At 44.8% G+C, this 15476-nt stretch overlaps 1 protein-coding gene across 2 annotated transcripts in view; it reads left to right on the top strand.

The window, feature by feature from the left end:
- Positions 1-15476, top strand: part of LOC126249749 (uncharacterized) — a 535036-nt gene that overhangs the window by 403598 nt on the left and 115962 nt on the right. For both annotated transcript variants that reach the window (XM_049951429.1, XM_049951430.1), the window contains one exon: positions 13356-13615. In XM_049951429.1, the coding sequence (XP_049807386.1) occupies positions 13356-13615 (260 nt within the window). The remainder of the gene's footprint in view (positions 1-13355; positions 13616-15476) is intronic.

Below are 15476 nucleotides of genomic sequence, written 5' to 3'. Positions count from 1 at the left end.
GATCCAAAGAAGAGCGGCGCGTTTCGTCACAGGGTTATTTGGTAACCGTGATAGCGTTACGGAGATGTTTAATAAACTCAAGTGGCAGACTATGCAAGAGAAGCGCTCTGCATCGCGGTGTAGCTTGCTCGCCAGGTTTCGAGAGGGTGCGTTTCTGGATGAGGTGTCAAATATATTGCTTCCCCCTACTTATACCTCCCGAGGAGATCACGAATGTAAAATCAGAGAGATTAGAGCGCGCACTGAGGCTTTCAGACAGTCGTTCTTCCCGCGAACCATACGCGACTGGCACAGAAAGGGAGGTAATGACAGTGGCACGTAAAGTGCCCTCCGCCACACACCGTTGGGTGGCTTGCGGAGTATGGATGTAGATGTAGATGTAGATCCTAATTTTGTCTTGATACACGGTGTTGATACTGTCGAAGTAACTGTTATGGTGATACCGGTGTAGTGAAACAGTTCGTCTGCTTATATCTGTGTTTGACCAATGGACGTTCACAGCCCGTGATACTACAGGTCTAACGAATGGTTCAAATGGCTCTGAGCACTATGGGACTTAACATCTATGGTCATCAGTCCCCTAGAACTTAGAACTAATTAAACCTAACTAACCTAAGGACATCACACACATCCATGCCCGAGGCAGGATTCGAACCTGCGACCGTAGCGGTCACGCGGTTCCAGACTGAAGCGCCTAGAACCGCACGGCCACACAGGCCGGCTACAGGTCTAACGATTGCCATTGGCCGACTCCGGCGGAGAGTGAGTAACTACTGCAGACGAGTTTAATAATTATTAACTGCACTTTTAAATGCATCCAGGGTCTCGATAGCAGACGAAAAGGTTAAAATCTATAGTGGGTACCGTTCCACTGACGTACTGTTTTCCCGTGGACCCTACATGGAGCCGCTCGTTTACGAAGATTGGCGGGTAATCTAATTAGTGTGACGTCACAGGTTCGTTGAGGGGGCCCGTATTTCACGTGTGCCCCGGAACTATATGGGTGACGTAAGGCGAAAGCATAACATAGTCCGAGTTGTGTGCGCCCTGTATGGCGCGTAACCAGAACTATGTTGCCCCTCTCTGGAGGCTGGTCGTGCCGAGTGGAACCCTCTCTATGTATGGCTGTTTACTGATGAACACAGTACTCTGCCTCAATTACCAAGGGGTGATGATAATGTTTGGTTTGTTGGGCACTCAAATGCGTGGTCATCAGAGCCCGTGCAAAGTCCCGATTTTTACACAGTGTAATTTTTACACAATCCAATCTAGCCATTCTCACGAATGATGATGAAATGATGAGGACGACACAAACACCCAGTCCCCCGGCGGAGAAAATCCCCAACCCGGCCGGGAATCGAACTCGGGACCCCGTGATCCAGAGGCAACAACGCTAACCCCTAGACCACGAGCTGCGGACATTTCCAAGGGGTATAAAGCAGCGAATGTGGCAATCAACTCGTCTCTTGAAAAATGGGATTAAAGTCCTTGTCACGAAAACAAGACTCAGATTTCCTGTGGTTTTCCGAAATTTCTTTCCTTCCTAGCGTTTCCTCGTTGTGCGTGGTCATATTTTCGCGATCTGGCAAATTAATTTAACTTTAACTCTGAATCCGGATCCCATTCCTTACGCGACAATCGTTAGTTAACCAAAGGGAGGGAAGTCATATGCGCCGTCTGTCTGTGAATCCTGTAAACTTGCCAGAACGAAACTTTCTCTCTTCAGCGAAGTGTGTGCTGTCTTGCAACTTAGCGGCAAATTAAAACTGTGTAAAGGCGCTGCAGTCTGGGACCGCAAGACCGCTACGGTCGCAGGTTCGAATCCTGCCTCGGGCATGGATGTTTGTGATGTCCTTAGGTTAGTTAGGTTTAACTAGTTCTAAGTTCTAGGGGACTAATGACCTCAGCAGTTGAGTCCCATAGTGCTCAGAGCCATTTTTTTGAAAACTGTGTAATCTTCGTTTTGTGTGTTATCGTACTTTCATTGTTTCCGTATGGTATATTCTCAAGCAGCGACTGGAAGCTGTCCCAGCATTTGCGCAAACGAGTCTTGAAAACCGCCTAAAAACCACACTCAGGCATATACATGCCTTTTTTAATTTACCAATAGGACCTTCTTCTACCCTTTCCGGTCCACCTTACGCACATAATAAATAATACCTCAATCGCCTCAGGTTTGTAGTTTGTAATGATATATTCGTCATAAAGTTTGTCCTGAAGCGTCTTTCGCACTACTGAAGTAAGTCTTCTGAAAACCAAAACTTCTTCTTAAAAGCAGATGTGCTTCTTCCTGAAAAATAAATAAATAACTTTCTCGTGTACACGAATGAAATAACCTCTTCTGTTGGAGGACAATGTAATTACTTTTCTTGAAGTAAAATATAATTAAGTTCATTCTTAAAAAAGCATTTGAAATATCTTGAAAAAAGACACATTCTTCATGAAAACAGTAGATATTTTCTTGAAAAAACAGTAGACTCTTCTCGAAACACAATAAAATTTTCTGTGTGGGTACCTCGGTCGACAATACTGAGGAAGATTCCCACAAAATTGTAGAAAAATATATTTCTGTTGCAGCTATGTGAGCATATTTTTCAATACAGACCACAATGCCTCGATAAATATTCGATTCTGGCAACTGGGGAGATCGGGAAAGACGTTCTGTTTCATCCTTGTGATTATAAGACCAATAGTGGACATCTGAGTAGCAATAACATTGTCTTTAAAGACGCACTATCCTGGAATTCAGGTTGCTTGCAAGAAGTTTGGCTCTGGCGCCTCAACTATGGAACTTCTATTTTTATAGCCCCCGTAGCACTGTTTTCGTTGATACTTTGCTCCCTAGACGGATATCAAGCTCGGAAAAACTTTCGTCACAATGATCTTGTAACAAGAAACAACAGTGTTCCATACTGGCTCCCGTTTGTATCATTAAGTCCTGTTCTTCACCTACTATTCGTTCATCAGACATAGTTCAACACGAATGTGTGTACTGTGATGACAAACTAATTTAAGGACATCACACACATCCATGCCGAGGCAGGATTCGAACCTGCGACCGTAGCGGTCGCGCGGTTCCAGACTGTAGCGCCTAGAACCGCTCGGCCACCCCGGCCGGCTGGGAGGACAGGTACGATGATACATATGGTGGAAACTCGGATAACTTCCAGAGATAGTTTGCTACAGGAGACAACACAGTACGTAATTCCATTTCACATAAGTCCCGGAAATAAACCCCTTATAATAGGATGTTCTTGTAAGTTTAATCCCTTTCCTTTTTTATTTATTATCGCGTTTGTTTTTCTAAAACTAAAAGGTATGTAATGTTACAGGATGACTGATAATGATGCTGAAGAGGCAATTTTTGTCTGGATAAGAAATATTTCTTTTAATAACTGCATACGATCCTACTGCGTTAAGTGTGGAGAGGAGGGAGGAAGAGGGTATAGGTACCGAGGGGGATAGCTACATTGTGTGTGTACTGCAGTGTTCTATAAGTAACACTGGAATTACTACCTATTACACAATTACAATTTAGTGCAAAATTCCTGGTTCTGTCCAGTGTTCGCCGCGCGGGGTAGCCGCGCGGTCTATGGCGTCTTGTCACGGTCCGCACGGGTCCCTTCGTCGGAGGTTCGAGTCTCCGTCGGGCATGGGTGTGTGTGTCATCCTTAGCCTAAGTTAGTTTAAGTTAGATTAAGTACTGTGTAAGCTTAGGAACCGATGACCTCAGCAGTTTTGTCCCATAAGACCTTACCACAATAACTTTTTTTTGTCCAATGTTCAATCAGGCGAGTTATTTATACGCAACCACCAACGTGTCGACATCGCAGTCAAGTCCGACCCTCAGTTCGAAACGTTGAAAAATCTGTACGCGACTCATCTAACGAAGCTACACTTTCCAATACACGATGTTCCAATGCTGTAACGTCAAGAGCGTAGGTGAATCGCCGTTTCACATGACATGACATGACATGAATAGAAATTCTGTGGTGGCTGTCTTTTTACGTATTTCTCTAATATTTATAAACGCCTCCGGTTTCATGTTCATCACTGTGCGACTTGTTTACATAGTTCCGTTGGTCGTCCGATTACCCACTAATGTCTAACTGTACCATCTTTTTGGTAAACGGTGCAGCTTGAATATTAAATTTTCCCTGCATTTGTGTACGGGGGTTGAAACTTCGATAGTGGCAACTATTTATTTAGAAATTAAACGAAATAGGAACATGTTTCAAAGTTTTACTGTCCTTCAGAGTAGTCAATGATGTGAAGTCGTAGGATATCCTTAGCAGCGCCAGTTGTGTGACAATTCGAATAGAGCGGTTATTGCCCGACGACACTGTAACAGTTCTGAAGCGAATCCTACGAAGTGCTTCGTTCATCTTAGGAATCAAGTTGAAGTCACAGGGGCTTACGTTAGGGGAGTGTGGCGGGTAGGACAGCTCTTTCCAGACCCATCGAACAAACAAATCAGTCACAACTCGCACCGACTGCACCCGAACATTGTCCTGCAAAATAATGGACGAGTTCTGTAGGAAGTGTCCGAGCTTCTCTCGCTAAGCTGTTTGTTTTTGGAACACAGCCTGCAGGACAATGCTCGGACGCGTATGGCACAATTTTTGACTGATTTATTTGATCGATGGGTCTCGAATGTGTTGTACAACACAACACACTTACTGGACTTAAGTTGCGTAAATGGTATCATAAAAAGAGAAATTTTTAATTTCAGAACAATGCATGAGCGAAAAAATTATCGTTCCGATTCATTCGTAGTTAGGTCCTCATTGCCTTTCTATCAGTTCCCATTGAGTCTAAGTGAACATCTGAGAGAGATCTCAACATTCACAAGCATGCATCATTATACCAGCGGAAAAGTCGTCATATCGGAGCACAAAAAATTCGAGTATGTTCCAGTTCATTTAAAAGACTATGACTGAAAAGTGGAGTGCCTGCTGCCTGGCTGTACCTTCCTCAGCACATTTAAAAATTTTCCCAAAAATTTTGGCACGAGAACATATTAATTAGTGCCTTTTTTAAAAATGCAACTCACCTCAAACTCCCACAAGCTCCCCTAACTGTGACTTATAACACAACCACTGTCTAATGTCTTCCAATATTTATTACTTTTCCGTTTCTTTGTCACTGAGGTTGTCTTCCTCTCTCTTTGCATAAAAAAACGCGAATATATTCGCATGCCAAAATTTTTGGGAAAATTTTGAACCATGCTGCGGAAAGTAGAATGAGACAGCTGCTACCCCATTTTTCAGTCAGTCTCTTAAATAAACAGAAAAATATTCTCATTTATTGTGCTCCAATAGGAGCATTTCTCCGCTGGTACCCTTCTATTGCAGCCGGGAATGTAACTCACGAACAGAAATGCATCAGTCAGTAAGATTTAGGTAGTCTACTTATGTGAAATTGAAGTAAAGCAAAAGTAGTTTTGCGCTTCAGACTGGATGTTACGGACAAACAAAATTTGCATGTGATTCAGTACTTCAACACGCGGTTCCATATGACAACGGAGACACATTACAGCATATTTCTACGTGCTGCGTCACTTTAGAAACTACTTCTTCGCCTCACACCACATTTTACGTGCGTATTTTACGTGTACAGCCGGTCGTTGTGGCCGAGGGGTTCTAGGCACTTCAGTTCGGAACCACGCTGCTGCTACGGTCGCAAGTTCGAATCCTGCCTCGGGCGTGGATGTGTGTGATGTCCTTCGATTAGTTAAGTTTAAGTAGTTCTAAGTGTAGGGGACTGATGACCTCAGATGGTAAGTCCCATAGTGCTCAGAGCCATTTGAACCATTTTTTACGTGTACAAGTACAGTAACTCCGAACCTCTGTATCTCGGAACCAGATAAAGATACAAAGAAAATTTTCAATATTGATCCAGATCGAGATCATCAAAATTGCAGCCATTTGGTTTGCATAGCTCTCTCGGAATCCGCGACTGGGTTTTGGTACCCCAAAAAACAAGTTTTTGAGGTATTTCTCGATAGTGAATACAGATTTTTGAAAACGAGGAAATGGCTCTTCTAGATTAACACCTAGAGAATATACCGATAAAATTTAACCAGTTTGCTGCAGTTATTTATTATTTATATTTCGCTTCATACCGGATTTTACGTGTAGAAGTAGGGTAACTTTGAACCTTGGAAACGGGCAAAGATATGAACAAAGTTTTCACGGTTGTTCGAGATTGGGATCTAAGAATATATCTCAAAAATTCCAGCCATTTGGTGCGAACAGTCGTCTTGGAATCCTCCGCTGACGACGGCGAAAATGTAGTAATAAATCCATTTTTTGCTGTTTTCCGAGGAACCACCCATGAACAAATGGTGCCTGCATAAGTCCCATTAAGCCCACAACAGACCACATCAAATGCAAGAAGAACCAACCCATTTGCTTCATTTACCTAACCAGGAGGGAGTGAGTAATATTTATACTTTGTCCCTGTACTGTAGGATAGTGAGATTAAGGCGATCTTCTGTTGGCTATACAAATGGTCCCTAATCCAAGGGCTATCCAAAACACTTGACCCTACCATTTTGCCACCAATAGAGCACCGTGAAATCCCATTTTTATGTGCGGAGTTTTGGAACATATTAGGTACGTATGCACACCGCTGATATCTTTTCCTGTTATTGAGATGGCGCATTCTGTGGTGATCGATGCAACCCGCCATTTTTAGCGTGACTAATGTAAACTGTCCCGGCTGGCCCACTGTGCGAAGAAGCGTGTGGCTCTCTTATTATTTATTTATTTACGTATTTTACTTTTTCTGGCCACAATGCAGTAAACAATTTCTACGACCTAGTGGTCATCATCAGACTAAAGTCACATGCCGGAAGTGGTACCATAACGTTGGCGTTGCGTTGTCAACATCTATACATGCTACAAATTAAAGCCTTCGCCACGTGTTTCTATCTGTATTTGAAGACTAATCTCAGGACCTACTGTAGGGATTTTGAAACGGTTTTCACTAATAGACCGATTCACAACGAAAGTTTTTGTAAATCAGTGTGTGTTACACTGAGGCGACAAAACTCATGGAATTCCTCCTAATATCGTGTCGGACCTCTTTTTGCCTGCGTAGCGCAGCGACTCGACGTGCCATGGACTCAGCAAGTCGTTGGAAGGCCCCTGCAGAAATAATGAGCCATGCTGCATCTGTACCTGTCCATAGCTGCGAAAGTGTCGCTGGTGCAGGGTTTTGTGCACGAACCGACCTGTCGATTACTTCCCATAAATGTTTGATGGGATTCATGTCGGGCCATGTGGTTGACCATACCAAACGCTCGAACTGTACCGAATGTTCTTCAAACCAATCGCGAACAACTGTGGCCAACTGACGTGGCGCATTGTCATCCATGAAGGCAGCAGATGGCCTCCAAGTAGCCGAACATGACCATTTCCAGTCAATGATCAGTTCATTGCGTGTGAACACAGTCCACACAATTATGGAGCCACCAGCAACTTGCACAGTGCCTTGTTGACAACTTGGTTCCATGCCTTCGTGGGGTCTGGATCACACTCGAACCCTACCATAACCTCTTACCAACTGACATCGGGACTCATCTGACCAGGCCATAGTTTTTCTGTCGTCTTCTAACATTCTGCGTGGTGTCTGTTTGTTCTAAGTCGTGTCTCCCTACCACTTTCGCGCAACGACGCTCTGAGCGTGTTTTTTTAGGGAATTGACTAGTTTGAACCTGGGACCTGTTGCTGGTAAGGAGACGCCAGACCACACATGACATGTAGAGTTCAGAAGAGTTCAGTGAGACTAGCGATGATATAATCAAATACTTAATGATTTCAGCGTCAGCTCCACTGCACTCCCTGTAAAAGAATCTTAATACTAACTAAATTTAGTGGAAGGGGTTCAAGGCTTTCCTATTTTTAGTTAGCTGGTAAAATGAGGTCGAAAAAGCAGTTAAGTTTACCATTGGAATTTTTATTCTACTCACAAAACATTGTTTATGAGTTGCACTATTGATAAAAGGAAATATTTTAATTCAGGATGATAAAAACAAACTGCGTTCAAGAAAAATGTGAACGAATTATCCCTGAATGGGTTTCCAAGTTCTATAATGGATCGAAGGATGACCTATGCCATATCACATCTATAATCTAGGTTTAAATTTCATAAAAGAGAAAACCATCAAAATGGTCTACAGTGAACCTCAATTATCTATAATTACTTATCTAACTTGTTGCAAATTACAGTGGCTGATGTAGCTTCTCAATAATTATATAACAGAAAAATCATCGCGTTTCAGATTTTAACTTCTAATAGCAAATGTGAATACCACGAAGTTTAATTGACGATCGACACTAGTATTACATAAAAAGGGGGTGTAACAGATGAGGCATCTGCAGTTATGAGTGAAGCCTTACGCGCTCTCATGCGGCATCGCGTGCGTTCATTACCTTGTCGGTGGTTAGTCAGCGTCAGGGGGCGGCGGGCGGCGCAGCTCCACACACCTCGCTGTCTCAGAAGCAACTCTCACTAACCACTCCTTACTACAATTTTGCCGAAGTTGGTTTAAGAAAAGGTATCTGGCTGTGTTTTCAACTGACCAATCAGTGTCTCAATGTTAACTTTAAGCTCTGCCTACAAAAATTCTGTCTATCCAATGAGAAACGTTATACTTTTCGTGGTGGGGCAATGTTTTTAATGTTTGCAACGTAACAGAGACGCGTATAGTCTCACGCTAAAACTTGCAGCTGGTGTGGACGTTTTAGTGTTATCGTAAGATCTATACTGTTCTTCTGGAGGGCTCTATCTTTTAAGATGGGCTGGGGGGTGGTCTTGGCGGTCGGCTGGTGACATGGGTGTCCGTCCCTTATCGTAGGGCCTCCTAGCCTACACGACTCTGCTCTCGGCTTCTGTTCTCGTTTCTCCCCTAGGAACTGCGTCTGTTTCACGGTGGGAAGGTATGACATGCATTTAGGCGTTCTTGTGTTAGTCCATGGTATTCCATTTCCTCACTCGTTGATCGTATTACTTTGGTTAATTTAATGCCAGGATTTATTCGGAGCTATGTGACATACTGCCGGATTTGCTATCATGTCAGGGTTTTCATGGAAGGTGTTGGATTTGCCTGACACCTTACAGTCAGAGGTCCAATCGATATGGTCACGAGCCCTAGAGGGGCGCTGCAGGTGATGTGGTACTGTTAGCAAAGGCACTCACGTCGAACTTCTGCTGCCATAGCCCATTAACGCCAAATATCGCCGCATTGTCTTAACGGATACGTTCATCGTACGTCCCACATTGATCTCTGTGGTTATTTCACGCAGTTTTGCTTGTCTGTTAGCACTGAAAACGCCGCTGCTCTCGGTCGTTAAGTGAAGGCCGTCTCCCAGTGCGTCGTCCGTCGTGAGAGACAATGCCTGAAATTTGGTGTTCTCGGCACACACTTCACATTGCGGACCTCGGAATATTAAATTCCCTAACGATTTCCGAAATGGAATCTTCCATGCATGTAGCTCCAACTAGCATTCCTCGTTCAAAGTCTGTTAATTTCGTTCATGTCGTCATAATCACGTCGAAAGCCATTTCACATGAATCACCTGAGTATAAATGACAGCTTCCCGAATACTCTGCCGTTTTAAAACTTGCGTACGCTGTACTACCGCCATTTGTATATGTTCATGTCGCTATCCCATGACTTTTAGTCACGCGGCCGTATACAGGGTGGTCCGTTGATAGTGACCGGGCCAAATATCTCACGAAATAAGCGTCAAACGAAAAAACTACAAAGACGAAACTTGTCTAGCTTGAAGGCGGAAACCAGATGGCGCTATGGTTGGCCCGTTACATGGCGCTGCCATAGGTCAAACGGATATCAACTGCGGTTTTTAAAATAGAAACCTCAATTTTTTATTACATATTCGTGTAGTACGTAAAGAAATATGAATGTTTTGGTGGACCACTTTTTTCGCTTTGTGATAGATGGCGCTGTAATAGTCACAAACATATGGCTCACAATTTTAGACGAACAGTTGGTAACAGGTAGGTTTTTTAAATTAAAATACAGAACGTAGGTACGTTTGAACATTTTATTTCCGTTGTTCAAAATGGTTCAAATGGCTCTGAGCACTATGGGACTCAACTGCTGAGGTCATTAGTCCCCTAGAACTTAGAACTAGTTAAACCTAACCAACCTAAGGACATCACAAACATCCATGCCCGAGGCAGGATTCGAACCTGCGACCGTAGCGGTCTTGCGGCTCCAGACTGCAGCGCCTTTAACCGCACGGCCACTTCGGCCGGCTTTCCGTTGTTCCAATGTGATACTTTTGTGAACTTATCATTTCTGAGAACGCATGCTGTTACAGCGTGATTACCTGTAAATACCACATTAATGCAATAAATGCTCAAAATGATGTCCGTCAACCTCAATGCATTTGGCAATACGAGTAACGACATTCCTCTCAACAGCGAGTAGTTCGCCATCCGTAATGTTGGCACATGCATTGACAATGTGCTGACGCATGTTGCCAGGCGTTGTCGGTAGATCACGATAGCAATTATCCTTCAGCTTTCCCAAAGAAAGAAATGCGCGGACATCAGATCCGGTAAACGTGCGGGCCGGTGCTTCGACGACCAATCCACCTGTCATGAAATATGCTATTCAATACCGCTTCAACCGCACGCGAGCAATGTGCCGGACATCCATCATGTTGGAAGTACATCGCCATTCTGTCATGCAGTGAAACATCTTGTAATAACATCGGTAGAACATAACGTAGCAAATCAGAATACATTGCACAACTTAGATTGCCATCGATAAAATGGGGGCCAATTATCCATCAAGGTCGCTGATATTCCACTTGTCGCAGCCATCGTGGATTTTCCGTTGCCCAATAGTGCGTATTATGCCGGTTTATGTTACCGCTGTTGGTGAATGACAATTCGTCGCTAAATGGAACGCGTGCAAAAGATCTGTCATCGTCCTGTAATTTCTCTTGTGCCAGTGGCATAACTCTACACGACGTTCAAAGTCGTCGCCATGCAATTCCTGGTGCATAGAAATATGGTACGGGTGCAATCGGTGTTGCTGTAGCATTCTCAACACCGACGTTTTTGAGATTCCCGATTCTGGCGCAGTTTGTCTGCTACTGATGTGCGGATTAGCCGCGACAGCAGCTAAAACACGTACTTGGGCATCATCATTTGTTGCAGGTCGTGGTTGACATTTCACATGTGGCTGAACACTTCCTGTTTCCTTAAATAACGTAACTATCCGGCGAACGGTCCAGACACTTGGATGATGTCGTCCAGGATACCGAGCAGCATACATAGCACACGCCCGTTGGGCATTTTGATCACAATAGCCATACAACAACACGATATCAACCTTTTCAGCAATTGGTAAACGGTCAATTTCAACACGGGTAATGTATCACGAATCAAATACCTTCCGCACTGGCGGAATGTTACGAAACGGAAGCAGTGGTTGGGAAGGGAGTGAGACAGGGTTGTAGCCTCTCCCCGATGTTATTCAAACTGTATATTGAGCAAGCAGTGAAGGAAACAAAAGAAAAATTTGGAGTAGGTATTAAAATCCCTGGAGAAGAAATAAAAACTTTGAAGTTCGCCGACGACATTGTAATTCTGTCAGAGACAGCAAAGGACTTGGAAGAGCAGTTGAACGAAATGGATAGTGTCTTGAAAGGAGGATATAAGATGAACATCAACAAAAGCAAAACGAGGATAATCGAATGTAGTCTAATTAAGTCGGGAGATGCTCACGGAATTACATTAGGAAATGAGACACTTAAGGTAGTAAAGGAGTTTTGCTATTTGGGGAGCAAAATAACTGATGGTGGTCGATGTAGAGAGGATATAAAATGTAGACTGGCAACGGCAAGGAAGGCGTTTCTGAAGAAGAGAAATATGTTAACATCGAGTGTAGATTTAAGTTCGAATGGCTCTGAGCACTATGGGACTTAACTTCTGAGGTCATCAGTCCCCTAGAACTTAGAACAACGTAAACCTAACTAACCTAAGGACATCACACACTTCCATGCGCGAGGCAGGATTCGAACCTGCGACCGCAGCGGTCGCGCGGTTCCAGACTGTAGCGCCTAGAACCGCTCGGCCACCGTGGCCGGCTAGATTTAAGTGTCAGGAAGTTGTTTCTGAAAGTATTTGTATGGAGAGTAGCATGTATGGAAGTGAAACATGGACGATAAATAGTTTGGACAAGAAGAGAATATAAGCTTTTGAAATTTGGTGCTACAGAAGAATGCTGAAGATTAGATGGGTAGATCACATAACTAATGAGGAGGTGTTGAATAGGATTGGGGAGAAGAGAAGTTTGTGGCACAACTTGACTAGAAGAAGGGATCGGTTGGTAGGATATGTTCTGAGGCATCAAGGGATCACCAATTTAGTATCGGAGGACAGCGTGGAGGGTATAAATCGTAGAGGGAGACCAAGAGATGAATACACTAAGCAGATTCAGAAGGTTGTGGGTCGCAGTAGTTACTGGGAGATGAAGAGGCTTGCACAGGATAGAGTAGCATGGAGTGCTGCATCAAACCAGTCTCTGGACTGAGGACCACAACAACAACAACCACATACTTATACGTTTGTGACTATTACAGCGCCATCTATCACAAAGCGAAAAAAGTGGTCCAACTAAAACATTCATATTTTTTTACGTACTACATGAATATGTAATAAAGAATGGGGGTTCCTATTTTTAAAAAACGCAGTTGATATCGGTTTCACCTATGGCAGCGCCATCTAGCGTGACAACCATAGCGCCATCTGGTTTCCCCCTTCAAACTAGACGAGTTTAGTTTGATGCTTATTTCGTGAGATATTTGGCCCGAAGCTATCAATGGACCACCCTGTATATTTAGCGCTGTCCGTGCGTAGCCGGAGCGGGTCGTTAGTAAGTTATACACTTCAGTTACATACATATGCTGATATCGCGATGGGAACGTCACGTCACCACTTCCATCATATGCTTTTAGTTTGATGATGACCACTGGTTGTCAGAAAGCGTTGCAGCGTTGTGAAGTACTTTGTTATTGTTTTCATAAGAAAATAAAAGAAAGTAGTCAGTCAGTCACGATCTCCCGTGTCAATATGTTCCAGTGCGTGTGACTGGGGTGTGCGGCCGGCCGTTGTGGCCGAGCAGTTCTAGGCAATTCAGTGCGGAACCGCGCGACCAGTACGGTCGCAGGTTCGAATCCTGTCTGGGGCATGCATGTGTGTGATGTCCTTAGGTTAGTTAGGTTTAAGTAGTTCTAAGTTCTAGGGGACTGATGACCTGAGATGTTAAGTCCCATGGTGCTCAGAGGCATTTGATTTGGATGTGCGCACAGGTACAGCGTGGAGGCGCGGGTGCCCCAGAGCCGCTGCATGTTGAGCGACGTGGAGCTGCGCCGCATCGACCCGTACACGGCGCTGGTGCCGGACCGCGACTACGACATTTACTCGCGCGAATGCCCAGTGGACGTCGGCGGCGGCTACGGCCACGACCGCCACGACCACGACTACGGACGGCCTCCAGTGCCTGCCCCAGCTCCACCGCCCCCGCCGCCACCGCCACTGCCTCCACTGCCGCCATCGCAACCCGATGCAGGTACCGTCCGCAGCTGAGGAGAATGTGCGCGACAGGAATGCGGTATAGACTGTAATGTGCATTGGGTCGTACTCTGAACGGAATAGCACGCGCCGATCTCAAAACTTTTTCTTGAAATAAATACCACACCATTGTAACTGTGACTGACTTGAAGGGATTCGAGCGAGATAAATATACTGCCTGAGAAAAAAAGCGAAGCACCCAAAAGTGGAGGAGGAAATGAAACGGAACTTCACGGGTTGAGAGAGAAGATATGTGGTGTTATTTCAGTGATTATAGCAGCGAGGCAATTTCACAAAGAACTTGGCAGTATGAGATCGCTTATCAGTGTGGTGCACCCGCTCTGGTCTGCATGATGCACTAATTCGGTTGCGAAAGGTGTCCAAAAGCCGTTATTTCCTCTAGCGACGCAGTCTAGGCCAGAACTGTTGTAACTGGTCCTTTATGTCCTGGACTGACATTGGGTCGGAGTTGACGGCAGAGCTGCTCCCACACACGTTCTATCGACGATAGATCTGGCTATGGGAGTACCTCACCTGCATGTAGACAGTCCGTTGACACACGTGCCATGTGTGGATCAGCATTGCTCTGTTGAAAAATGGCACCACGACTCTCTTCGCATGAAAGGTAACACATGAGCACTTAGGATGTCCGTGACGTACCGTTATGTCATCAGTGTTCCCTCAATCACTGCCGGCCGCGACCTGAACTCATGCCCGATGGCTCTCCGCACCATGACGCCAGGAGTAAAACTGCTGTGCCTGTCCAAAACATTGGAAGAATGGCGATCCGTGGTAGTGTTGAGCCGCAATCCGTCGCTGAACCCAATGAGACGCCATTCATCAGCAGTCCATACTTCCCGATCACTTCTCGGTCACAGCATCACTCCATACGCAACTGTTCGTATTCTGGTGTTAACCACAGCCAAAGGGACAGTAGCTACGTGTTCCGGCTGGTGCTAGCCTCTGGCCAATGGTGCAGGGTGACTCAGAATGTTGCACGCAGTTCATTACTTGTTTCCGGATGGCAGGCTCATACGAAGGAGTTACAATGTGCTTGGTTCAGAATATGGTGACCGTCCTGTGTTGTGGTCAGACTGATCGACCAGAGCCTTGACGAGACGGGTATCCCTGCCCCCCACGTTCCCAACCAGACCCTTATCATGCCCCACACATTTGTATATTCCACAATTCGACCATATGAACAAATGGTGACCCACAATGAGGCCCCTTTCAAACTCTGTCAGGTGCTTGTAACGCCATCTCATACGAATACGCAGCTTCTCCTTGTCCTCCACAGTAACCCCCCCCCCACATCTGACACAGTTCAAGCCCCTTATACGAGGTGCGGCAATAAAGTAATGAGACTGATTTTCTTTGCAAGATGTGGCAAATCTGCATGCTTTTGTAGGCACAATATCTTTGACCTTGGTCTATAAGCTGCTTCTAGTCCAAGCGGCACATCGATGCAACTGCTCAGTCATGAGTTGTGCTGTAATAAGTTAACACGTGTTTGTGTCTTTCGTCACGGAAATGGAACCGCATAATATTGCGCAACGGTATGCCATTTCTTTTTGCATTAAATTGGGTGAAAACGTGACGACAACTTACGGTAAGCTTCAGAAGACTTTTGGAGAGGAGGTTATGTCAAGAGCTCAAGTTCTTCATTGGCATAAAATGTTTAGTGAAGGCAGAACGAATGTTGAAGATGATGACCGCAGTGGAGGACCATCAACCTCACGGACGGATGTCAACTTGGCCAGGGTGCATGAACTCGTACTACCTGATCGAAGATTATCCGTGAAAATGATTGCAGAAGAACTGAACATCAATCGATAAACGGTTCGTCTAATAATAACTGA

This window comes from Schistocerca nitens, chromosome 3 (genome assembly GCF_023898315.1).
Source record: "Schistocerca nitens isolate TAMUIC-IGC-003100 chromosome 3, iqSchNite1.1, whole genome shotgun sequence".
In the NCBI taxonomy this organism is placed as follows: domain Eukaryota; kingdom Metazoa; phylum Arthropoda; class Insecta; order Orthoptera; family Acrididae; genus Schistocerca; species Schistocerca nitens.
The sequence above is the reverse complement of the archived record's forward strand: the minus strand, read 5'-3'. Positions and strand labels throughout refer to the sequence as shown.